The sequence below is a fragment of the Convolutriloba macropyga genome, chromosome 1 (assembly GCF_964194025.1).
Source record: "Convolutriloba macropyga chromosome 1, txConMacr16.3, whole genome shotgun sequence".
In the NCBI taxonomy this organism is placed as follows: Eukaryota; Metazoa; Xenacoelomorpha; order Acoela; family Convolutidae; genus Convolutriloba; species Convolutriloba macropyga.
In genome coordinates this window covers 88,608,786-88,634,477 of record NC_134468.1, presented here as the reverse complement: position 1 = coordinate 88,634,477, position 25,692 = coordinate 88,608,786, and the positions used below count along the sequence as shown (strand labels likewise).

Sequence of the window (25,692 nt, the reverse complement as noted above, 5' to 3'; positions counted from 1 at the left end):
AAGAAAATTTTAAGGAAAAATGGGATTTTTGATGTCAACGAAAAGTCAATTTGTAGTAGGATTTTTGTTGAGGAGCATTAGCAAGGAGCGTGAATACGCGAGAATTGTCAGACTGTAGTTTTTCATACTGATTTCAAGTTAGACTGAAAAGTATGATTGAACAAGTTTTTAGTATCCGAGGGCATCTTATTTTCGCGTGTTGAACTTTTCGGGAAGTTCATTTTTATTTTTTTCATTCATTGTATTAAAGAGATTATCGCAGTACAATATATGCTGCGACTGAGTTGGAATTTTTGAAATACTTTTAGGGAGCAGTTTATCAGCCAGGCAATCTAAAATGAAGAGAGTAACTATAGAAAAATGAAGTCAAAACCGCTGGCGAAATAAACCCATGAAGCCCAATTTCATATGCCCGGTATTTAACTTCCAATTAGTCTAATTTTCCAAATTGTTTATTAATATCCACCGTTAGCCTCTCAATGGCTATTATTTAGGGTCTTTCCTTTTGTACATTTCAAAGAATTTGAATTGGTTTGGTGTGCGGTCTTTTTTTAAAGATCTGTTCACTTTTTGAACTTTTCTCGTCAATGAGAAGTTCAATTGGAGTAGTGGTTTTAGCCACGCTGGTGTAGTAAGAGGAGCGAAAGTGGAGCAGTCAAAGTCGTATTTTTTCAAAGTGCCTTTTAAAGTGAATTGAGAGATTGAATTTGAACAGAATATCGGTTTTGAGAGCGAATTTTTTTTCTGCGGCAATTTGACTTCTGTTGTTTTTGCTGTTTTTTCATTTTCTGTAAAAAGATTTTAAAAGCCGATATCTATTTCTAATACTGCATAGTTGCACTTGTTTGAACCCCCAAAAGGCAGCCAATTGTTTTCATAGACTTTAAAAATAATAATAGCCGCCGTCAGCCTCTCAAACGGCGATTGATTATTTAGGCGCTCTCCTTTTTTTCTTCGCTTTACCTTTTGTTGACATTTTTCGTTGTACATAAGTCACGACTTTCACGTTTGACTTCTGATTTACTTAAATCCATGAATTACGCATTTCATTCGATGAATTACGCAAGATAGTGAATACGGTCAAGGTCATAAGAGCAAAATCAATGAAGACGGGATAAACTGATGCAGACCGTCATTAAGTCATTGAGAATTAGGTTATCAAAGTTCATTAGAGTGTTTACTAGCTGACATTGGTATTAAGCTGATTAGCTTACAGTTTAGAAGCTGAATTAAGTGTTGCTTTGGAATCGAACGGCAACTGTACGCCGAATTAGAACACTTTTTGACACTGAAAAAAAAATAGCGAAAATTTGGTCAATTTATCTCTTCTTTTTGTCTTTTTATGTTTCAATCCTGATATGCTTCAAGCGCGTCAACGATGGCTATTTTCCGGCAATCTGCGGGCTTAGTCTTGCGGGCGAAATCAAACAAAAGTTTTTCATTCTACTTTTTTTTCTTTTTTGTTGTTTTTTATATAATCCCTTTAATGAAAGATCTGAGTTGCTCTGTTGATGCATTTTCGAATTAATTTACTGGTTGAGCTGAAATTAATTCTTTTAACGACTTTGACAAAAAATGTTTTTGAAAAAAATTAGCTATTTTTATTTTGAATTTTTCCTTGTTTAGTTCTTTTTTGTACTTTCACTTAAGTCCTATTATGGAAAGCTCTCAGTGGATCTTGTAATTTCCATTTATATATTGGTAAGTTTTTTCGTGTCAATTAGTTTTAACTACTCTGCAAATGCAGGTTTTAATGAATTTGACAATACTTCTTTTCCAATTTTTTTGTTGTATTATGACCGTTTTTTGTATTTTTTTTCTGTCGGTTAATCTCAAAATTGATAGCTCTCATTTTTTCCAATCAGACATAACTTAGTTAGTGTAAGAATTTATTTAATGTTTAGATGGTTTGCTATTTTTGATTCTTTTGGCCATCATTTGTTACGACTATTTTGAGCTTTTGATTGTTGCCTTCATTTAATGCTACTTTTGTTGCGTGTTTCTCGAAATACTTTAATTGAAGTTGATTAATGGCCGCCGTCAGCCTTTTAAATGGCTATTATTTAGCCGCTCTCCTTTTTTAAAATTCGCGGTACCTTTTGAGCACGTTTTTCGTTTTACATGATTCACGATTTTCACTATTGATTTCTGACTTACCTGCTCTAAATTCTTTCACGCATTGAATTACGCAATGTGGCAAAGGTCGTCAAAGTCAAAAAATCATAATCAAAACAGGTGATAAACCGATAAAGCCTGGTAATTAAGTCTTTCAATTAAATTATCAAAGTTCATTAGAGCGTTTGCTGGCTGATATTAGTATTAAGCTTAATACCCTACATTATAAAAGCTGAAGTATGCATAGGTTTCGAACCTCTTTGAATTTCCGCACTGAATTAGAACAATTTTTGGAACAATTTTTGTCAATTTCTATCTCCTCTTTTTTGTTTCGCTGTTTCCTTCCCGATGTGCGTCAAGGACGGCTATTTTCCGGCAAGCTACCGGCTACGTTACATTTTTTATACTGATAGATAATGATTAGATGTTGAAGGATTTAATTTTTAGTTGCTTGTATCTGTGACATTGATGTCGCCTAATTTTACGAAAAAACATTTGTAAAAATTTTTTCGCCAAATGTTTTGTTCTTTTTATTATATCTGCAGTGGTTTTCTACATAATTGATGGTTGCTGTCGATAAGTCCATTGTAAAAGTGCTTTGAATTTGGGGATGATGAGATTAATAACTTGGATTTCACACTTTCTAAAAGAAATTGCATACAAATGTTTTTTTCCATTTTTTCAGGGCTCCCTTTACTTCCGCGGAGGTTTTTGTATTTGTTTTGCTTTTCATCGGAGGTTGATCTTTTAAATAGTCTGATATTGTGGACTTTAGTTGCTTCAGTTCTCCGAATGGTAAGTCAGGACTGGTCCTGCTGTTTTTTAAATTCGCTTGACCTTTTGATCACGTTTTTCGATTTACATGAGTCACGATTTTCACGTTTGTTTCATTACCTACCTCAGTCACTGTTTCAACTGATTGGATTTTAAATTCTTCCACGCATTGAATTACGCATTAAAGTGGATTTTGTCAATGTAAAAGCAAAATCAAAAGAAACGGGATAAACCGATAAAGCCCTGTCATTATGTCATGGAACATTATGTTATGAAAGTTCATTAGAGCAATCGCTAGCGGACATTAGTATTAAGCTTACTGGCTTTCAGTTTAGAAGCTGAATCAAGTATAGTTCTAGAATCTATCTGAAACTGCTTACTGAAATAGAACACTTTTTGAAACCTAGGAGAAAAGTTTGTCAATTTCTATCTCATTCTTTTTTCTTTTTCTGTTTCAATCCAGATGCGCGTCAACGGCGGCTTTTCTGGCAATCTGCTGGCTATGTTTGTATTGGTAGTAATTCCTGTATCCTTTCATTAAAATGCAGGAGTGTGCCTAAATACAAAATCCAATCATAAGGGCACGATTTTTGGATTTTTCGTTTCAATCCTAATCGGGCTCATGGGAACCAATGGCGACTATTTTCCGTCAATCTGCCGATCATGTTTTGAATAGAATTTTTCCAGTGGCATAATTTGAATGACGGTTTCATCAGTTCATAAAATATCGAAATAATAAAGTCAAATTGAGAAAAAAATCAGCTGATTGTCGTTTGTTGACTTTCGGTTGTTTGGCGATCCGTTTGAACATGTTTTGTGATTGTGAAGGTGGTGGCAAAGTGGAGGATGATTCTATGGCTGAAGATGTCGATGACGAGGAGCATGGCATTGGTGTGTCTCCCTACTGGGCACTCTGGACATGTGTCATCACACCCGTCAATCCAGTCACTGGAATCAAACTTTGCAAACAGTTCAAACTCCTCCCCAATAAAAAGTGAGTGAGGTAGCTTTCTTGCCGTGTAAACTATAAAAACAATCAATGCGTAATTATTATAGCTAAGGCAGTACTTCTATGATTTCACGCTAAATTTTAACAACACGCCTGTTGAAGAGAACAGACTATTACTGCCTTTGAACCATAGATTTGATTTGATTTGATGTAAGAAGTTTTTCTTCATCTCATGTCCATAATGGGTTTGTAATCGTTCGCTTAACCACTCAAATTGAAAAGGGTGGTTTGATTGAGTGAAACGAATATTACCGAATCATAATACAAGTGTGTTGTTTGATTGCTGTAGAGTATATCCAGACTATTACACGGAGATTAAGCGTCCCATGTCTCTCGCGAGAATCAAGAGCAAGATCAAGAAGAGCAGATACAGAGACTTGAACCACTGCTTCGATGACTTCCGTCTCATGTTTAACAACTGCTTAAAGTACAACAGAGTTGACTCCCAAATATACAGGGTTAGTTTATACAGTACACTGCATGCTTTAATTGCAGATGGTTCAATTGTTCCTTTTTTAACCCCAAAAATTTATTGTGTAATTGGGGAGGAAATATTTTTCTGATGAAATATTTTGCTTGTTTTCTCTTTAACTGATAGTTTTAAATTTGTTTGGCTGAAAATCTGAAATCAATTCCTGAAATTACTAAGGTTTAAAAGATTTGGTAAATTCGCCGTCTTTGGTTTGACTTCTCGGTTTGACATGTGAACGGATAGAGACAAAAGATATGAAAATAGCATTGAACGATGCTAAGAGGGAAATTTGGAAAAAATGTTACTACTTTGAGGAGAACTGTTAAATTTTGGATCTCAGGACGCAGAGTTTCTTCTGGACGCAGTAACTCAGAGGAAAGCTGACATCGACTTCAAAGGAGTTGACAGTGAGGAGTTTGTGTCTAACAAGAGGAAACCAGGACGCAAACCAGGCACAAAACTCATCCCACTGGGACCAGACGGAACTCCTTGTCCAGAACTGAAAACTGACTTGGATCAACTGAGAAAGCGACTGAGAAGTTTGTACAATGTGATAGCGAAACACAGTGAGCCTAATGGTCGTGAAACTGCAGAGATGTTTATGCAGCTGCCAAGTAAAGAGAAATACCCTGTGTACTATGAGTACATCAAGAACCCAATAGACCTCAAAATGATTGACAGGAAGATCCGTTGCAATGAGGTAACTTCTCTCGAATGTTTTCGACATGAATCTTCTCCGATTCGTGAGAATTAAAAGCACTTTAATGAGAAAAGCGTTCGTTATCCGGACTGAGGACGTTTTTGTCTGGCAGATTACACATCATCTAAGAGTTGTTTTGATTCAAAGCAATTTAGTTGTGTGTTTTTGTAACCTTTTGTATTTTCAGTACAATTCAGAGGAGGAGTTCATGAATGATTTCTGCACGATGTTCTCCAATGCGAGGGATTTCAACGAAGAGGGCTCTCAAATCCACAACGATGCCATACGTCTTGAAGCACTCTTGAAGGAGAAAAAGGCCTCTTTCACGCCCATGGGTAGGTGTCGGGTCTCTTCTTTTTGCATTTAGAGATGTTTGCATTAGGCAACTTTTGTCGATATAAATAAAATTTTGGTATCATTCTGCGAATAGTTGGTATAGATAGCGCTGAAGCTATTGCTAAGACTATTAATGATCTTGTCATGCTTTTATAGTTCGTCGTCTGTATCAATTTTTTGCGACTATTTGCTGCGACTCAGTAGAGTTTTTTGCAACCATATTTGACAATACTTTTCAACCTGTAAACTGCTATTTTGTTGTGCTGTTGAGTGACGTGAACGCTCAGAAAATGAATTTTATGGCGAATCATTATTCTATTCTAAATAATGCTTGATTTCAGCTGAATAATGTGATTAATTTCTCTTGAACGAAGTTCATAGCAATTATTGTAAGCGTGTGTGTCTTTTTTATAGCTGCGAAGCTGTAAGCTGAGCGAAGCTATATTGCGGTGCTCTTGGTTTTTTTGTTTCGTCGTCTGACGCTCTTTTTTCGTTTTACATTTGTTCACACAGCAAAGCTGAAAAAGTCAAATTTTCTGAATGACTTCTTCCTCTCACTAACGGCCTTTGCGCGCGTGACGTCATTTCTCACTCGCTTTTGCAAAAGTTTTTAGGTTATTTGCGTGATTAGATTTTGATCATACGTGACTTACCTCACTCAATAAAATGACTTTTGCACTTTAAAACTTAAGTTTCGTTTGAATTTGTTTAAGGTCAAAGGAACTCATTTGTGCAGTAAAGGTCCCTAATAAGAGGCTTCTGCGGAATGAATTTTAACTAGCTTTGTTAATTTATCGCTGAATGTTTTTTACCTCGTTTTTTTGAGAGGCGTCGATTTTTTTTTCAATTTAGATCGGAATCTGTTTCTATCTCTATTATATGGCACGCAGGTCTATTCCTCCGCAGCTATTCCGGCAATCTGCCGGCTATGTTATGCAAATTTTTGTCTTGACGATTTTGACCTTTCGAGTCACTTTTACGCCCTTGACTTTTTGCGTTTCGCGTGATCTAAATTTCTCTCTCAATCACAATTTCAAGCAGCTGAACTCAAATGGCGGCAATTTAATACTAAAAGTCAAATGAAAAGTGCGCCGAAACTGGTGCCATTTTTTACTTTAAATCTTAATAGTGGAATATGTTTACCTCTAATGTGGTTATTTGAAGCCCACTATTGAACTCCTTGGTCCCACACCCCCCCCCCCCCGGACTGAAGCAGGCTGCAACTCATTAGAGCAATTCCCACTAGTCGTTCCAGAGCAATTCTTCCGACGTTTAGTCGGTTATGTTAAGGTTTCTCTACCATACATGACCTCACTCAAAAAATAAGCTCTGCTCTGACATTATTTTGAGTTATTTGGGCAAACGGTAGGCCAATTGAGTGTACCTGAACTTTGTTGGAACATTTTGTATGATCCTTTTTTGAATAATATCTAAAAGTTTTCATACAGATTGAATTATTTGCACAAAGGTTGATCTGCTTCTCATTTTCAGTTGTCAGTTATAGTAGTATGTGCAAGCCTTCTATTTAGTAGACAATTTCAGAAGTCTGCTGATCGTCTTCTTTTTCATAGCCGCACAGCGATTGCTGGGGCTATTATTGGCCTTCTCTTGTTTTTTAACATTTCAAAGAATTTGAATTGTATTGGGGCGCTGTCTTTTTTAATGGCCACACAGCGATAGCTGGGGCTATTATTGGCCTTCTCATGGTTTTTTATATTTCGTCGTCGCGATTTTTGTTACGACCATATGACGTCACAACCACTTCAAATCTGCTTTTTGTTCATTCGCATATGCAATTTCAAGTGAATTGCGTGCGTGACGTCATTATTCGCTCTTAGTGGAGCGTTTTTTGTTCGTTCGGGTTATTAAATTTTTGGTCACATTTGACTTACCTCACTCTCAAAAATGAGTTCCTCACTTTGAAATTAACTTTTACTTTAATTCAAAGAGACAAGGTCAAATGGGTGTGTGTCACTCCAAATGAAGGTTATTTGAGATCAGCTAATAGAGGCAGCAATAACTTATACAGATTTTTGTTCAAAATATAACATATGAGCCTTCAATGAAAAGACAAATTTTTTGTTCTCTTTTTTACTGTTTTTTTCTGAGACTTCAGATCTACAAAGCTATTGCGGCTATTTTCTGGCAATCTGCCACCTATGTTGTGAGATCGGTTCACACATTTTAAATATTTTTGAAGTCAATTTGGAGTAGTGATTTTGGTCTCGCCGAGACAGGAAGTGGAGCGAAAAAGCGAGTGGTTTTGCGGCGTGAAATTTTTTTGCTCTAATTTTAAAGTAGAGTGAGAAAACGGTGTTTGAACAAAAATTCGCTTTCTCGCTAATGGTTTTCTGTTCACATGCGACAATTTCATTTCAATTTTTACTGTTTAATTGCTACCAAACGAAGTTTGCAGCAATTATATTAGTCCTGTCGGTCTTTTTTAATGCGATTTTTCGCTTGACCGATTTTTCGTCTGACGCTTTTGGCTTTTCGTCCTCAAAAACGGGATAAACAGGTAGCGCCTAGCGGGCCCCCTCGTGGCTACTGACGAACAACCGATCGCTAAAAACACGCGGGCGCAATTTTATACTAATTTTCTCAATTTTTTTCCAAGGTTTTTGGAAATTTTTTGAGTTCCTTCAGCACTAGGTGTCAAGGAACCTCCTCTAGGGTTTTTAATAGGGTACTGCATAGTTTCGATTGGTTTCAACGATTTAACATAACGAATATAAGGATCTTTTTGACAAAATCTGCAAATCTTTTCAATTTTTTTACCTTTATTTTTCATTAATCACGTCTTTCCGAACGCAGGGGCCAGAAAACGTCCTTAAGTGTTTGATAATAAGTTACTGAAAAAAAATTATCTGTCATAGAATTGCTTTCAAGTTTTTAATTTGACAAATTTTAACATTTTTTTGATGAAATTTGTATTTTTCAAGTTTCTTTGAATTTTTTTGCTAATTTTTAGGTTTCTTCAGCCTCAAGAGCCACATAACCTCCTCTAGTGTTTGGTTACAGGTATCTAGATAGCTTCTAGATGTAATGGAATTTTTTTTTCAAGATTTTAATATTTTTTGAATTTCTTATCTTTTTTCCTGCACCAGGGTCCTGGGGACGTCCTCCAAGGTTTGATGTTAAGCTGTCGCCTAGTTTCCAAAGTTAATGGAATGGTTATCAATATTTTAATGACTCTCGCTTTAGCAATTTGTTTCATGAAATTTTTTTTTTCAAATTTTTGGGAAATTTTTCCATATTCTAAGTTTTTTGATCTTTATGAGCCATTGAAACTATTTAGAGCTTTAAATAGGGATACTGGATAATCTCTTGAGACAATGAAATGGTTTTGAAGATTTTAATATCTTGAATTTTAGCAAGATTTTGGTAAGATTTGCGATTGTTTCAAAATTTTCGATTATTTTTGTCCTTTTCTGAGTTTAACGATCATTTTTTGTCCTTTTCTGAGTTTAACGATCATTACTGGCCACCGAAGCTTTTCAATTCTTGCAGACAAAAAATAGTTTTGAAAACTTTCAGTGCGAAATCTGGAAGCTTTTTTTTATTTTTTGCAATATTTTGAAAGTTTTTAAAATATCAATTTTTTATTTGATTCATTTACTAACAAGGCCAGAAAACTGAAAGTTGCAGAGTCGAATCAAGCTAAAGCTGGCTTCACTAAACTGTGGCTAGCTGCTGACGAAGCCAACTGTTCGCCTGTCATTTGAGAGCAATTCGCCCGACGTTAGTTGGTATTTTTTTTCAATTTTTGGGATGGGATTTTTAAGTCCATTGCCATGGGTTTTCCCAATCCATTCAAAGTTCATTCTAGGCCTAGTTTTTTGTTTGAACCAATTTTCCTTTTCTCGTTAATATTTTTTTGTTCAACGGTGGCATTTGACATTATTTTGTTTTTTAAATTTTTTTGATCCATTCTTTGTCTAGTTTTTTGTTTAGTCAATGAAAATTCTTTGAATTGTACGTCAGGACTTGTCCTGCTATGTTTTTTTTATTTTGTCAAGATTTTTGTTACGACCATATGACGTCACACCCACTTTTTGTTCATTCGTATATGCAATTTCAACTGAATTGCGTGCGTGACGTCATTATTCGCTCTTAGTGGAGCGTTTTTTGTTCGTTCGGGTTATTAAATTTTTGGTCACATTTGACTTACCTCACTCTCAAAAATGAGTTCCTCACTTTGAAGTTGGCTTTTACTTTAATTCAAAGAGACAAGGTCAAATGGGTGTGTGTCACTCTAAATGAAGGTTATTTCAGATCAGCTAATAGAGGCAGCAATATCTTATACAGATTTTTAATCAAAATATAACATATCAGCCTTCAATGAAAAGACGAATTTTTTGTTCTTTTTTGCTGTTTTTTTTAGACTTCAGATCTACAAAGCTATTGCGGCTATTTTCTGGCAATCTGCCAGCTATGTTGTGAGATCGGTTTACACATTTTAAATATTTTTGAAGTCAATTTGGAGTAGTGATTTTGGTCTCGCCGAGACAGGAAGTGGAGCGAAAAAGCGAGTGGTTTTGCGGCGTGAAATTTTTTTGCTCTAATTTTAAAGTAGAGTGAGAAAACGGTGTTTGAACAAAAATTCGCTTTCCCGCTAGTGGTTTTCTGTTCACATGCGACAATTTCATTTCAATTTTTACTATTTAATCTCTACCAAACGAAGTTTGCAGCAATTATATTAGTCCTGTCGGTCTTTTTTAATGCGATTTTTCGCTTGACCGATTTTTCGTCTGACGCTTTTGGCTTTTCGTCCTCAAAAACGGGATAAACAGGTAGCGCCTAGCGGGCCCACTCGTGGCTACTGACGAACAACGGATCGCTAAAAACACGCGGGCGCAATTTTATACTAATTTTCTCAATTTTTTTCCAAGGTTTTTGGAAATTTTTTGAGTTCCTTCAGCACTAGGTGTCAAGGAACCTCCTCTAGGGTTTTTAATAGGGTACTGCATAGTTTCGATTGGTTTCAACGATTTAACATAACGAATATGAGGATCTTTTTGACAAAATGTGCAAATCTTTTCAATTTTTTTACCTTTATTTTTCATTAATCACGTCTTTCCGAACGCAGGGGCCAGAAAACGTCCTTAAGTGTTTGATAATAAGTTACTGAACAAAAAAATTATCTGTCATAGAATTGCTTTCAAGTTTTTAATTTGACAAATTTTAACATTTTTTTTGATGAAATTTGTATTTTTCAAGTTTCTTTGAATTTTTTTGCTAATTTTTAGGTTTCTTCAGCCTCAAGAGCCACATAACCTCCTCTAGTGTTTGATTACAGGTATCTAGATAGCTTCTAGATGTAATGGAATATTTTTTTCAAGATTTTAATACTTTTTGAATTTCTTATCTTTTTTCCTGCACCAGGGTCCTGGGGACGTCCTCCAAGGTTTGATGTTAAGCTTTCGCCTAGTTTCCAAAGTTAATGGAATGGTTATCAATATTTTAATGACTCTCGCTTTAGCAATTTGTTTCATAAAAATTGTTTTTTTTTTCAAATTTTTGGGAAATTTTTCCATATTCTAAGTTTATTGATCTTTATGAGCCATTGAAACTATTTAGAGCTTTAAATAGGGATACTGGATAATCTCTTGAGACAATGAAATGGTTTTGAAGATTTTAATATCTTGAATTTTAGCAAGATTTTGGTAAGATTTGCGATTGTTTCAAAATTTTCGAATATTTTTGTCCTTTTCTGAGTTTAACGATCATTACTGGCCACCGAAGCTTTTCAATTCTTGCAGACAAAAACTAGTTTTGAAAACTTTTACTGCGAAATCTGGAAGCTTTTTTTAGTTTTTGCAATATTTTGAAAGTTTTTAAAATATCATTTTTTTATTTGATTCATTTACTAACGAGGCCAGAAAACTGAAAGTTGCAGAGTCGAATCAAGCTAAAGCTAGCTTCACTAAACTGTGGCTAGCTGCTGACGAAGCCAACTGTTCGCCTGTCGTTTGAGAGCAATTCGCCCGACGTTAGTCGGTATGTTTTTTTTTCAATTTTTTGGAAGGGATTTTTTTCTAAGTCCATTGCCATGGGTTTTCCCAATCCATTCATAGTTCATTCTAGGCCTAGTTTTTTGTTTGAACCAATTTTCCTTTTCTCGTTGATAGTTTTTGGTTCAACGGCGGCATTTGACATTATTTTGTGTTTTTTTAGCTTTTTTTATCTGATTTTTAGAACTGGTTTTGCCAATTCACTTATAGTCCGTTCTAGGTCTAGTTTTTTGTTTAGTCAATGAAAATTCTTTGAATTATACGCCAGGACTTGTCCTGCTATGTTTCTTTTTATTTCGTCAAGATTTTTGTTACGACCAATTGACGTCACACCCACTTTTTGTTCATTCGTTCATGCAGTTTCATCTGAATTGCGCGGGTGACGTCATTTTTCGCTCTTAATGGATGGAGTTTTTTTGTTCATTTACGTGATTAATATTTTGGTAACGGGTGACACCTCACTCTCAAAAATGACTTCATCACTCAGAAATTTACTTTTTAAATTTAATTCAAAGAGATAAGGTCAAGTTAGTATATGCCACTTTAATTGAAGGTTGTGTAAGATATGTAAGAGCAGCTAATAGAAGCAGCAATAAATTATACAGATTCATAGTCAAAATATAACATTTCACCCTCAATTGATTCTTTTGTCTTTCTTTTACTTTCTTCTTGAGGTTGCAGATCTACGAAGCTATTGCGGCTATTTTCTGGAAATCTGCCAGCTATGTTTAAGACTTTTAAGGCTGTATAATAAGTCTCTACGGCTTCGTTGTTGTTTTTATCAGCATCATTGCTTTTTTTACAGCGTGAATGCGTTGAAGCGTCAAAATGATAGGCGTCACCTTGCTTTGCCTCCTTTTGAACAAGGAACTCCTTTTGAACAAGGAAGTCCCGATGCTTGTTTTTAGACTCCCGAGCTTTTTATTAAAATAGCGTTATCTGAACGGAGCTATTATTGGCCTTCTTGGTTTTTTTGACAGCCCAAATAATTCGGTTTGTAGTAGTACTGTTTTTTTTGTAAGATGTTTTCTGACCCTTTTTCATGATACCAGATAATGCCGATTCTTAACGAAAAACGATATCACAATGGAAACTGGATAAACGCATGAAGCCCATTTTCAATTGCTCTGGAACGAAGTTTGAAGCAATTATTGTAAACGCGTTGTTCTGTATGCAAAAAAAAATGTCGATTGATCTTTTTTGCGCTTTTGTTTTGACTCTGACTTCTTGAGTTACTTTTTCGAGATTTAATTCTTCATTTCAATTGCTCTCATGCTGAAATGTAGTTTCTAATTTAAAAGTGATGGTTAGCGGTTGAGTAACCATGTAGTTCTGCCTTTGTGGTTAAGACGGCAGACTGCTATCCGGGAGGTGGCGGTTTCGAACCGCTATCAGGTCCGAATTTTTTTACCCAAAGAGTCTAGCTACACCCCTAAATTAAAGTGCCACCTTCCCGGCTGTTTTTCGAGAGAAGTTCATCTGAATTTAGTTTAAGTTTAGACACCCGATATTTGTTGAAGTTTGTTTTAAATTTGTCTTTGTTACCAATGTTGATAGGTTTTTGATACTAAATCCTGTATCCCATCGTTAAAAAATGTGTGCGTCTGATTACAAAATAGCGCTCATTATCGACATTTTATACCGATCACAGCTTAGTGTTGGAGTGGGGAAACTATATCCTCAACTGGTTTTTTTATTCATTCAATTTTGTGACTTCAGTCATATTTTGTTTCACAACTTGAAAGTATTGCGAACATTCTACCTTTTCCCCCTTAATTTCGTTCACGTTTTCCGTACTTTTTACCTGTTTTTTTTGGCAATTTTGCAAAAATGCTAATATTTAATCACATTCTACTTGCTTTTACCTTTAAAAATGGTTTGCTGAGTTTTTCGATCTGACTTGTTGACCGACTTCAGTTTTTTTTTCATGGGAAATGGCACAGAATATGCGTCCTTAACCAACTTGGGTTGTATCTGCCGGAAAATCCACCCACAAAATCCTGTCACAACCTTCAGGATCTCAGATGACTGCCCTCCTGATTTCATGCCCCTAACAGAGTGTTTAATTGGCCTCAGACGAAGTTTGTGGCAATTATATTAGTCCTGTAGTCCTTTATGCTGTTTTTTGCTTGACCGAGTTTTCGTCTCAACTTTTTGACTTTTCGTCCTCAAAAACAAGATGAACAGGTATCGTCCAAGTGCTGACAATGGCTCAGCAGGTCTCTTAGTGCCTTACAGTTTACTGGTCTCTAAGTATACGATAGTTTCTGGTTCATGGTCTCTAGTTTCATGGTATGAGGGTGTGTTCTTATTCTCAAAACTTTGACTCGCTTCGGTCGGCCCCATTTAGCCCTACTCATCGCTAACTAGTGATTTTGATAAAGCTCAGAGATAGTCTTGCAAGTTTTGTTCTCATCGTGATTTGTCGAATCGAAAAGTTTTCAGATTGTAATAGGCCGCTGTCTCAAAGTCTTTTTCTATGTGAATTAAGTTTTCTATGTTAAGTTTTCTATGTTAATTACCGACAAGTAAAAGTTTGAAATATTCAAATTCTTGTTTGAAATGTTTTGCCGCTCCTTTTCTAATCTCTTGACTTCGTCTCAATAATTGTAGGTCAAATAGGGTTCCTTGTAAGGCAGCCGTGAACCTAACTTATGCTCTTAGTTGATGCCTCACGGCTCATGATTTTTCATATGATTTTTCATCTTTAAGAAATTTCATTCATTTTTAAACTTTGCCACTATTACTTATTTTGTTTTTGGTCAAACTGCTGCTTAGTCACATTCACGAAAAGTGTCGGCCTTTTTATAAGTAAATCGAAATTAGTTAATATTGCGGTTTTTTGTTTTAACTATAAGTTATCTAATTTTGAAACAGTTTTTGGAGTTTTCTTTAATTGCCCGTATCTGCCCTAATTTTTTGGTGTCTTGTCACTTTATTACTTTAATGACAGGTCACATTGGCCTTTAATGGAGATGCAATGGAACATTTCTAATGTTTTCATTCAATAGTTTTTGGTTTTAATGGCTTCTTTATTTATCGTTATTTCCATGAATTTTGCCTATATTTTGTTTTTTAGTGGTTTGACGTATTCTCAGTAATGACCAGTATCAATTGCTTCCTTTAGAGGTATATCGGAGCCCATATGGTGCTTTCAGCTACTAGATTTGATATGTTTAATTTTATTTGTTCTAAAATATCAGTGAATTTTTGAAATTTGCGCCTTTTTAACCTTGTTCCTGTCAACTTGTAGCTTAGTCTAATTAAGGGAAGTAAATGTAAAATACGTATAGGGTATTATGCTTTAACTTAAGGTTTTATGAAATTGATACTACGATATTTTGTGCCCATTTTATGTTTTAATTGCAATCGGGGTCATGGTAATCAATGGCTGTTATTTTACGGTAATGTGCCGGGTATATTCACCATTTCTTCAGCACTTATCTCAGTAGCTGCAAGTGGTGGTGCCGATGATGTTTGATACTAAGATTTTAGGCGAGTGTATCTGCTAGGCTAAAAATGGTGAAATGGAGAGGTTGATTTGGTTCTGTTACTTTTAGAACAGCCTGTGAAACCAACAAAATCCGTTGCACGTGGTCGTGCCAAACTAGGTGGCTCAAAACTTTCTGTTCCACGTATGAGTACCCTCTTTCTTTTCTTTCTTCATGCTTTTTGACTGTGTTCATGTTAAACTGTTGTACTGTTTCCAATCATAACTCCCATCCTTTGCTAAATCATATGAAACAAACTACGGCTTAATATGTGAAACTTTTCAGCTGTAATCAAAACTGAGCCAGAATATAATCAAGATATGTTGCTGAACAGTAATGTCAACGAAACTTTACCATGTCAAACACAGGAAAGACAGTGTCAAAAGATTACTCCGTTTTTAGCTAAGAAGAGAATCAATTTTGGAATGGCCTCAGTACGTCCAGGGTACGGGCCCAGCAGTTCATCGCAGTCAAACGGTAACAGCAACGGAGCTGATCAAAATCAATCCTTCAGTTCGCCTAACCCACATCACGTGATTGCAAACACGGATTTCATGGCTAATAGGGCGCCTTTGAGTCCTATTGTGAATCCTGTATCAAGCAGTGGGGATTGTCCCACTCTGGTTCTGCCGAGTCCGTCCATGTTCAACCAAAACAGCAACGCTTCAACTTCCTCGGTGACTCCTGGACATTACCCGAGTACTTCACAACAGAGTGTTGAGACGGCAAGTCCGGCTTTCCAGCCCATGAATACACCCTGCAGCACTACGTCAGCTATAAACGCCATTGTCACAACTACAGTCGATAAAATCGCCTTTTCAAACCCTATGCAGAGAAAGTTGTTCACACTGTACGAAGCTGTCAAGATGAAAAGATCGCCTCGAACGGGTCGTGAGTTGTACGAACCATTCTACAGGCTTCCAACGCGAAATGATATGCCAGAGTATTACAAAATTATCACGAAGCCCATTGACATGCAGAAAATTTATCAGAAAATGTCGAGTAACGGCTATGAGGACTTGAACGAATTAGTTGACGACTTCGTTCTAATGTTTAATAACGCGTGCAAGTTCAACGAACCTGGTTCAAGGATCTACAAAGATGCAATTTTGCTGATGAGAGTTCTGATTGAGAAGAAACACGAGTTGACCTCAGATGGAAGCTGTTCGAATGACAATGCCAAAGTGCCAGTTGTGTCTGAAGTTGTGAATATGATGCTGCAGAGAGTCTTCTTATTCACTGTCAATAAAGAGGTAGGATCACGAATTCTTGCCAAACTAATTCGTTTAACTTGTATCTTTCTAGCACCTTTATCGACTGACCTCTGTAGATGAATGTTGTACTTTCTCTAATGGTCATCTTAGTTGAGACGTTGGGGAAAATGGGATTGTGATTAATAGCCGCCATAAACTTTTCAGGCGCTCTCATTTAAAAAAAATCAATGAATTTGAAATGTACTGGATTTGAAATGTATTGGGGCGCTGTCCTTTACGACTGGAAGAGGAGTATTGGAGAAGTGTCTTTGTTAAATCAATTTGATTGGAGTGAAATTGAGACAGGAAATCAAATGAGTAAAAATTGTTTGGAATGATTTGATTGTTGACGAAATTTGGAGTATGGTGCGAAAGGGAGTGTTTTTAAACGGCAGTTGCTCAGCAAAGGAATCTAGAATGAACAGAATTGGTATTAAAAACGAAATCAAAATTGGAAACGGGGTAAACCCTTTTAGATGCCGGCTACTTGAACTTCATTCTAATAATTCTTAGTTGCCATCTCTAATGCTTATTGGTTTTGATACTAGCCCTTGTATCCTCTGAACAAGACGCAGAAGTATGTCTTAACATGCAAAATGAAATGAAAATAGTTCGCACTTTAAAATTTTTTTTGTACATAATTCAATTTGCATTTCCTCTGCTGTGTCAATCCTAATCTGGGTTATTGTGGCTATATTCCGACAATCTGCTGGGTTTGTTTCCTTTTTCTAGCTGTGTTGAATTTTAAAAAAAAACATTTGCTTTTTAAACTGAGTATTTTAGTGAATGTATAGGTGACTCAAATGATAAGTTAGGGGCGGTTAAAGTCAGATTTTACAGCGAGCCGGTTCCGGAGTCGTCCGGCTATTTGTTTATGATGTGTTTAATAGCCGCCGTCAACCTCAGCGGCTATTATATAGGCGCTTTCTTTTTTTTAAAATTCGTTTTACCTTTTGATCACGTTTTTCGTTTTACAAAAGTCACGATTTTCACGCTTGACTTCTATCTTACTCTATACTCACAGTTTCAACTGAATGGATTTTAAATTCTTTTACATATTGAATTACGTAATGTAGTGAATACGGTCAAAGTCAAAAGAGCAAAATCAAAAGAAACGGGATAAACATTCAAAGCCCGGTCATAATGCATTAGGTTATCGAAGTTCATTAAAGCGGTTGCTAGTTGGCATTAGTTTTGTGCTTAATAGCCTTAAACTTAGTAGCCGAATTAAGTAATTTTAGAATCTAACGGAATATGCAGAGTTCACACATTAAATGTGAAGAATTTGACACTTAGAATTTTTTTCAGTTTCTATCTCAATTTTTTTTGTTTCATTCCAATCCTAATATGTATCACCCGAGTCAACGGCGGCTGTTATCCGGCTATTTGCGGGCTATGTTTTGAACTTCTTCATTGGTTTTCAGATCAAATTTGAGTAGTGATTGTAGTCATGCTGAAGCAGGAAGTGCAGCAAAAGATTGGGTGGTTTTGCGGCGTGATGTTATAACTAATTGGTTTTTCAAAATCCAATCCTGTTGTTGTTTTATGGGCCGCCCCTCATAAGGTGCCCAGGTCTTTGGGCACATCTGCAGGGTCCGTCCACAGGTCGCCCGGTTCTCGATTTAGGTGACATCTCATCGTGTGGCTCACAGTCTCCTGCTCCTTTTTGCATTTCCTGCGTAGCCCACTTTTTGAGCCGTCTATTCTCGATAGATAACTGTTGAGTTTTGAGCTATAGCCACTTCTTAGCTGACAAAGGGTTACTTTACCGCTGCGTGTTAGTTCTTGTTCGTTTTGCATCAGGACGTAGGGTGGAACTGGAGATCTATCGTTTAAAATTTTGTTTTCAGCCAGATTTTCTACAACGCGTTGGACAGTGTTTCTCTATGGATTTTTTTCTTGCATGTCGGTTCCAGAAGGAGCTTCTGGCAGTATTGTGTGTGGTGTTCACGCAGTGATTTGCGCACTTGCCGGGTGGAGCTGTCTTTCTTCGTTTTCACATGACAGGGGTGACCCGGATTAAGCAGTGCTTCCTCTGCGAACTGGCTGGCAATCATGTTGCAATGCTTTTTATGGGTATGCACATTGTCTCAGTCCGAATGCGATCAACCAGCGACATTTTTAGGCAACCAATAATGGCTCGTAAACCGTCATTTTGTCGTGCTTCAAGCCTTTTCCAGTTTGTCTCAGATACATTTGGGGTCCATGTCGCCGCACCATAGTTGAGAGTTGATTTCAGTATGGCTTTGTAGATGGTCGTTCCTTCTTGTTGCTTGAGGCCTTGGTTACGGCTGCAAACTGCTTTGATGGCGTTGGTCCGTTTCAGAGCCTTTTGGTTGACACCTTTGATGTGCTCGTTGAAAGTGAGGCTGTGGTCTAGTGTCACTCCCAGTAGTTTCAGTGAATGAACTGTCGGTATATCTGCATTGCCCCGCCTAATCCCTAGCGGTTCCTTCCATTCTTTGTTCCAGGCCGAGAAGATCATCGAAGCACATTTTCCAGTGGAAACAAAGAGTTGTTTCCACTTAAGGTATGGCGAGAGTTCGTCCATGTATCGATTTATGCGTCCTTTCTGTCTATACTCTGTGCATATACGGTTATATCGCCTGCATATATGACAAGCTTCACGGGACGCCTGTTTTGATAACAGCTGCTTTTGACAACAAACCATCGAGGTCCGTTCGCTGTACTCTAGCTCTCAGATAGTTCGAAAGCCATTTTTTGGTGTGATCTGTTAGTCGCGACTGAAGAATCAATTCGATGAGTTGGTCCGGGTTCACCGTATCCAAAGCTTTCCTGAGGTCAAGTGCCACTGCAATCGTTCTTCTTGGTGGTCGTCTCTCATTGAACCCATCTATGACATCTGCTACGAGGTTTGAGATGGCAGTTACGGTCGAATGTACTTTCCGAAAACCATGTTGCTGCTTGGGCAGGTCGGTGGCCTGTTGTATCTCAGGCAGTAAATCTCTCTCGGCAATCCTGGCCACAGGAGAGAGGATGCTGATTGGTCTGTAGCAGTCTGGAGAGTCGGGTGGTTTTCCGGGTTTCTGGAGTGGCGTTACTTTGGCGTTCTTCCGATTGGACGGTACTCTTCCCGAGAGAGAGAACGATCGTTGTATGAGGAGGGCCAAGAAAGAGAGGAAGGCCAAGAAATTTCTTTTCCAAAATCCAATCCTGGTCATTTCTAGCGCCAGTTTCCTGTTTAGCTGCCAAGCTGAGCGGAGTTATATTGCGCTGTTTTTGGTTTGGTTTCTTCGTCACTTTTTCACGATGAGTTTTGTGCTTTTCGCGTGATCTCAGTTGCTGAAATTCAGAAATCATGTCTCAAAGGTTGTAATTTAAGAGGTCAAAAGTGACTGTTAGCCTAGTGGTTAAAGCATCCGATTTTTACGCCTTGATTATCAAAACTCTATGACCCCAAAAACGTTTTCAGATGTACACCAGCTTTGATTAAAAGTTGGCGGCGATAGCTCTTCTTTTCCAACTCTTTTCTGTATCTGCTTCTATCTGTTTTACGGCACGCAAGTCTATTTCGCAGCTATCCCAGCAGTCTGCCGGCTATGTTTAGTTCTCGCGACTTGTGCTGCTATTTGTTTTATACATAGTTGTTTCGGGTAATAGCCGCAGAGCGCTAGCTGAAGCCATTTTTGATTTTCTCTTGCTTTTTATGACTCGAAGAAGAGTTTTGGTTTTCTCGAGGTTTTTTTCTCGGAAGTACTTACTATTCGTTCAGACGGCGTTTTTAGTATAAGCGAAAGTGAGTAAAATTGCCGTGTGAACTGATTGTTTCTGAGCGAGAGAAGGTATTAGATCATGCGTTGCGTTCAAAGATCATCGTCTAATTGGTCTAGTGGTTCTTGTAGTTTGTTTTTTTTTTGTAGAAATGATTTTGCTTTATTAATATGTAAAGCTCTGAAATAGATATCACAGTGTTTTTGAGAGCTTAATATTGTGCTCCAAGCTCAAAGTTGTCACATAATTCTCAGGTTATTTTTTAGCTTAAAATAATTTCCTTTTCATACCTTCAAGAGGACTTTTTTCAAAAATTAGTGTATGGGACGACATCCTTCTGGTAATTCGGGTGTTGAATTCCTTGTTATAATCTGACTTATTTTTGTTCTATGAAATCTCACCTATGATAATCAGATTTCCGCTTCTTGCCAGTTTTTTTAAGAGTTCTTTTTATTTTGGTGTTAATAACTAAAAATGCTTTTTTTCCATTACATTATCTTCAGGGATTTTTATTTTCGTATTTTATTGGTTTTCTGTTGGCGTTGAGTCAATTCAGTCAATTTTTTTTACTTAATTGCGGTTTGAAGAAAAACTTCCACAAATTATTTTGATGCTCCGAATCTGCTATTTGTTTTTATCTTGTTTTATCTGTGCAGGATTCCAGGAATAGGCCAATTTGATTTTTTAAGCCTCGAATGCTGAATTGTTAGATAAATGTTTTTTGCTGCAGTTTCGTTCAGTTTGGGTTTTTCATTCCGAAATTCAGGAAGTAGTCTTTTTTCTATGTTTGCAATGTGTCCATAATTTTAACATTCTAGCGAGTATCATTATCCTTTGCCTAAGACCTATGGTTTTATTTGGTTCGATCTGCTTTTATTAGTTACTAAAAATTAATGATTTTATCCTTTTTCGTATATTTTCCTTGTTTTGGTTCGCAATTGATTTCATTTAAAAAAGTCATAATAGAACTTGCTGGAATTACGTTTTAAAATTTTGAGGTAATAATGTTTGCTCTGAATAATGATAGGTCCTCCTCGGTAGGGTTTTGGGTTTGTAGCGATTTTGTGCCTTTGATTATACTTTTTCTGTCTTATTGATTTTTTTTGCATTTTTTGAACTCAACTTGTTTGATATCTGCAGCAGGAGATAATGATATCTTTATCTTACTTGCATTGATTCCAGTACAAAAAAATGAGTCCCTTTTTAAAGTATTTTCAATATTTTAAGTCTAGTTTCTAGAAATGTGATTCCCCTTTGATTTCACAATGTGCCTTTTGGGTGGCACACTTGAATGCGGAGTTCTATCTTGGGTTGCTTCATAACTTCTTGAGAACTATCGGTTTTTGAGCTTATCAGTACTTGACCAACGCAATTGGTGATCTAAAAGTTAAGGCCATCTTTCAATCTAACCAAATGTGTTTATTAATTGCTCTCAAACGAAGTTTGCAGCAATTATATTAGTCCTGCCGGTCTTTTTTATGCCATTTTTCGCTTGACCGATTTTTCGTCTGACGTTTTTGACTTTTCGTCCTCAAAAACAGGATAAACAGGTAGCGCCCAGCGGGCTTTAAGTGCTCTTAGAGCCTTTCAGCTCAAACTATTTTGAAGACTTATACTTATGGTGTGAAGGGCGGTTCTTCGAGGTTGAAGACACCCCCATGGTTGTTCCCTCCCCCTCACTATTGCCCCCGCCCACCCCCACCAAGCTATTGCCCCCACCCCTCTGATGCCCCCTCCCTCCCCATCAGCCCCCGGTGCTCCACTCACCCCCTATCCCCCGCCCCCCTGGTTACTGACGAACAACCAATCGCTAAAGACTCGCAATTTTAGACTAATTTTCGCTATTTTTCAAGCTTTTTGACAAATTTTGTCATTTTTTGAGTATTTTTTGCCTAGATGTCAAGGAACTCCCTCTAGGGTTTTATAATAGTTTACTGCATAGTTTCTAGTTGTAGTGGAATGGTGGTAGAACATTTTAACATCACAAATTTTAGCAATTTTTGACAAAACGTGCAAATTTTTTCATTTTTTTGGACATTTATTTTTCATGATCCGCGTCTTTTCAGACGCAGGGCCAGAGAATGTCTTTAAGGGTTTGATAATAAGTTACTGAAAAGAATTCATTTGCTACGGAATAGTTTTCAATTTTTTAATATGACAAATTTTATCAATATTTTTGACGAAACTTGCATTTTTTTCAAAAGTTTTTGAAATTTTTTGAAATTTACGGGTTTGATAATAAGTTACTGAAAAAATTTTTGCCACGAAATAGCTTGCAATTTTTTGATATGACAAATATTATCAGATTTTTTTACGAATTTTGCATTTTCAAGTTTTTTTGAAAATTTTTATCGGTTTTTAGGTTGCTTCAGTCACAAGAGCCGAGAAACCTTATCTAGGGTTTGAAAATAGGTTACTGCATAGTTTCTAAATGTAATGGATTTTTTCAAGAATTTAACATTTCACGAATTTTAGCAGCTTTTTGACAAAACGTGCAATTTTTAATTTTTTGGACATTTATTTTTCATTATCCGCGTCTTTTCAGACGCAGGGGCAAAAAAACGCGTTCTTAAGGGTTTGATAATAAGTTACTGAAAAACTTTCATTTGCCACAGATTGGCTTTCAATTTTTTAATATGACAAATTTTATCAGTTTTTTTTTATAAAACTTGCATTTTTTCAAGTTTTTAAATTTTTGTCGGTTTTCAGGTTTCTCCAGCCTTAAAAGCCAAATAATTTCCTCTAGGGTTCAATTATAGGTTATTGCATAGCTTCTAGATGTAATGGAATGTTTTTCAAGATTTTGATATCAGCGATTTTAAAAAATTGTTCTAAGTTTGGATATTCATGAGCCAGTGACTATTTAAAGCTCGGCATAGGGATACTGGATAGTCTCTTGAAACAATGGAATGGTTTTGAAGATTTTAATATCTTGAATTTTAGCAAGATTTCAAAATTTGCTATTGTTTTTGAAATTTTTGAATAATTTTGTTCTTTTCTGAGTTTAACAATCATTAGTGGCCATCGAAGTTTTTCAGTTCTTGCAGATGGGTTACTTAACATAACTCCTGGACAAAAAATAGTACGGAACATTTTCACTGCGAAATCTGGAAGCTTTTTAAGTTTTGCAAAATTTTGCAAGTTTTGCTACTGATTAGGCCAACCGCTCGCCGGTCGTTTGAGAGCAATTCGCCCGACGTTAGTTGGTTATGTTCAACATAAATTTTTGCGTTATCAAGAGTTCAATGTCAGAACGCTGTTTATTAATATGAAGTTTTTCAGTATCAAGATTTCAGTGGTGTTTCTGTCAGAACTATGTCTTTTGTTATGTCTTCTGAGATGTGGTAATTTTTACAAATTTTAACTTGCTCTAATGTCAATGCTCAAATACTTCTCGTGGTGACAGCTGTCTAAATTTTACAATTTTTTTCTGTTTCATATGTGGTGAAGTAAATAGTTAATGTTTTAAGTCAGAAGATAATGTTTTCAGTTGCATGTGCGGTTTTCTTTGTAAAGTTCTGACTATTTCAGTTGCTTCCGGAATTCGTCAGGCTATGTTTTGTTTTGTCGTCAAGATTTTTGTTACGACCATATGACGACACAATCACTTCAAATCTGTTTTTTGTTCATGCGATTTTAATTGAATTGCGTGCGTGACGTCATTTTTCCCTTTTAACGGAGAGAGTTGTTTGTTCATTCGCGTGATTAAGTTTTTATCGCACGTGACTTACCTCACTCTCAAAAATGACTTCCTTACTTTAATTCAATGAGATAAGGGCAAGCGAGTGCTTGTCACTCCAATTGAAAGAATTTGAGGGCAGCAATCATAAAAACAGCAATAAGTTAAACAGGTTCTAAATTAAAATATAACATCTCAGCATTTTAAAAAGCAAGTTTCTTTTTGGTCTGTTTCTTTTACTATCTTTCTGGGGCTGCAGATCTTCAAAGCTACTGGGTCTATGTTATGGCAATCTGCCATCTAAATTTTAAAATTTGTTTTACATAAGTCATCACTTCACATTTGACTTCATTCACTGTTTCAACTGAATGGAATTTATAAATTTTTCAGCAATTTTACACAAATGCATTCAAGGTAAAAAGCAAAACCAATAGAAACGTGGTAAACCAATAAAGCTGGGACCAAGGCTTAATATTTAAATACTGAGTGCATTAAGTTACCATAAAGTGTACTGCGTCGCTATTTGTCCAAATTTGGCTTCTGAATTTTCATTTTTCGAGGATCTTTTGCGTTTATGCTCCCCCAATAGGTTATGCTCCCCCAGTTGCAGAGCACGTGCCATTACATAGTAAATCAGTATGTAAAAATATGGCACGTTCGTCTTGGGGGTGCAAATAATATGCACTCACTTTAATGGGGGGGGGGGGGCACAAACGAAAAGATCCATTTTCGAACATAATGAATAGGGCAATATAGTCAGCATCGGCTATTTGCGGCCTATGTTTTATAAATGCAATTGGCGTGCTTTAGTATAATAGAGGAGTATGTTGCGTATTTTAGGACGAGGATGGTAGGTGTTATAGTGACAGTCTGTATCCAATTGTGTTCGAGCGTGCCTCCCAGGGTCTCCCTCCTCTCAGTCTTGACATCATCTCTCGTAATTTAGACACCCTCGTCTACAAGAGACTGGACCATCTCCAGAGTGATTTGTTTGCTCTTCTATACTACATAAGGTCAGTCTTGAATAGATACAGAACGATAATTTGTTATGGGTCGTACGCAGTCTCAACTACTGTAAACAGACACCCGTACTGCATTCGAACAGGAACCTGTTAATCTTAAAAGTCGAGTGTGCTATAGTCTTACACCGTAATACGCGGATATATCTTATACCCCCCTCTCTTGTTCTGATCCCCTCTCTTGATCCCCAATACTGTCTCTCTAGCCAAGTTCATCTTGAACTGGTAGAGCGTCTATTTTTAATTGCTCTCAAACGAAGTTTGTAGCAATTATATTAGTCCTGTCGGTCTTTTTTGTGCGATTTGTCGTTTATCTATGTCAAGCGTGTTTAATACGCAATTTAAATTTATTCTTTCCACCCCTATCATAGGTTCAACAAAATCACTAATTAAATTAGGCATTGTTGTGAGCGGTAAAGGTCAAAAGAGCAAATTGAAAAGAAACGGGACAAACCGATAAAGCCCGGTCCGATAAAGTCAGTGCTTTAGGTTATCGATGTTCATTAGAGCGACTGCAATACAAATACGGTACAAATCTTGTATATTAAACGCGTGAGCTCTAAAAAAGACAAATTTTTGCATGTTTAAGAAGCCTCTCGAAGCGCATGTTTGAGGTGCGTTGAGCAGCATGGTTAAGCGGTCAAATCGAGAGAGGTCATTGACCTAAAAGGCTCAATTGACCTAAAAGGCTCATTGACCTAAAAGGCTCAACGAGAGAGGTTATTGACCTAAAATGCTCATTGACCTAAAAGGCTAAAAAAATTGATGCGTGGGAATCGAACCCGGGTCAAAAGGTCATTAGTCATGATCAGTTACCACTGGGCTATATGGTCCTGATTGTGTTCCAACATAGAGAAAGGTTATAGTGCCCGGGTATATGCTCTTTTTCGTTTAACGTTGGTTCTAGAGCATTGTTTCTCTTGACTTTCTTCAGTAGGTTTTATACGCTTGAGTTTTTGCTTCTTGTGTGAACTAAATGTGGCCAATTTTTCTCTGATTTGATATCCTCAAAATTTTCTTTCTCTATTTTCTTCTCTGTCCTCTTTTTTCTTTCCTTGCTTGCTATATCTCTCGCTCTCTTTCTCTCTCTCTCTCTCT

At 36.7% G+C, this 25,692-nt stretch overlaps 1 protein-coding gene across 1 annotated transcript in view; it reads left to right on the top strand.

The window, feature by feature from the left end:
- Positions 1 to 25,692, top strand: part of LOC142354085 (protein polybromo-1-like) — a 159,754-nt gene that overhangs the window by 20,724 nt on the left and 113,338 nt on the right. Inside the window, exons 8-13 of the mRNA XM_075406388.1 lie at positions 3,718 to 3,883; positions 4,188 to 4,356; positions 4,711 to 5,070; positions 5,258 to 5,405; positions 15,314 to 16,164; positions 24,416 to 24,686. Of these exons, the coding sequence (XP_075262503.1) occupies positions 3,718 to 3,883; positions 4,188 to 4,356; positions 4,711 to 5,070; positions 5,258 to 5,405; positions 15,314 to 16,164; positions 24,416 to 24,686 (1,965 nt within the window). The remainder of the gene's footprint in view (positions 1 to 3,717; positions 3,884 to 4,187; positions 4,357 to 4,710; positions 5,071 to 5,257; positions 5,406 to 15,313; positions 16,165 to 24,415; positions 24,687 to 25,692) is intronic.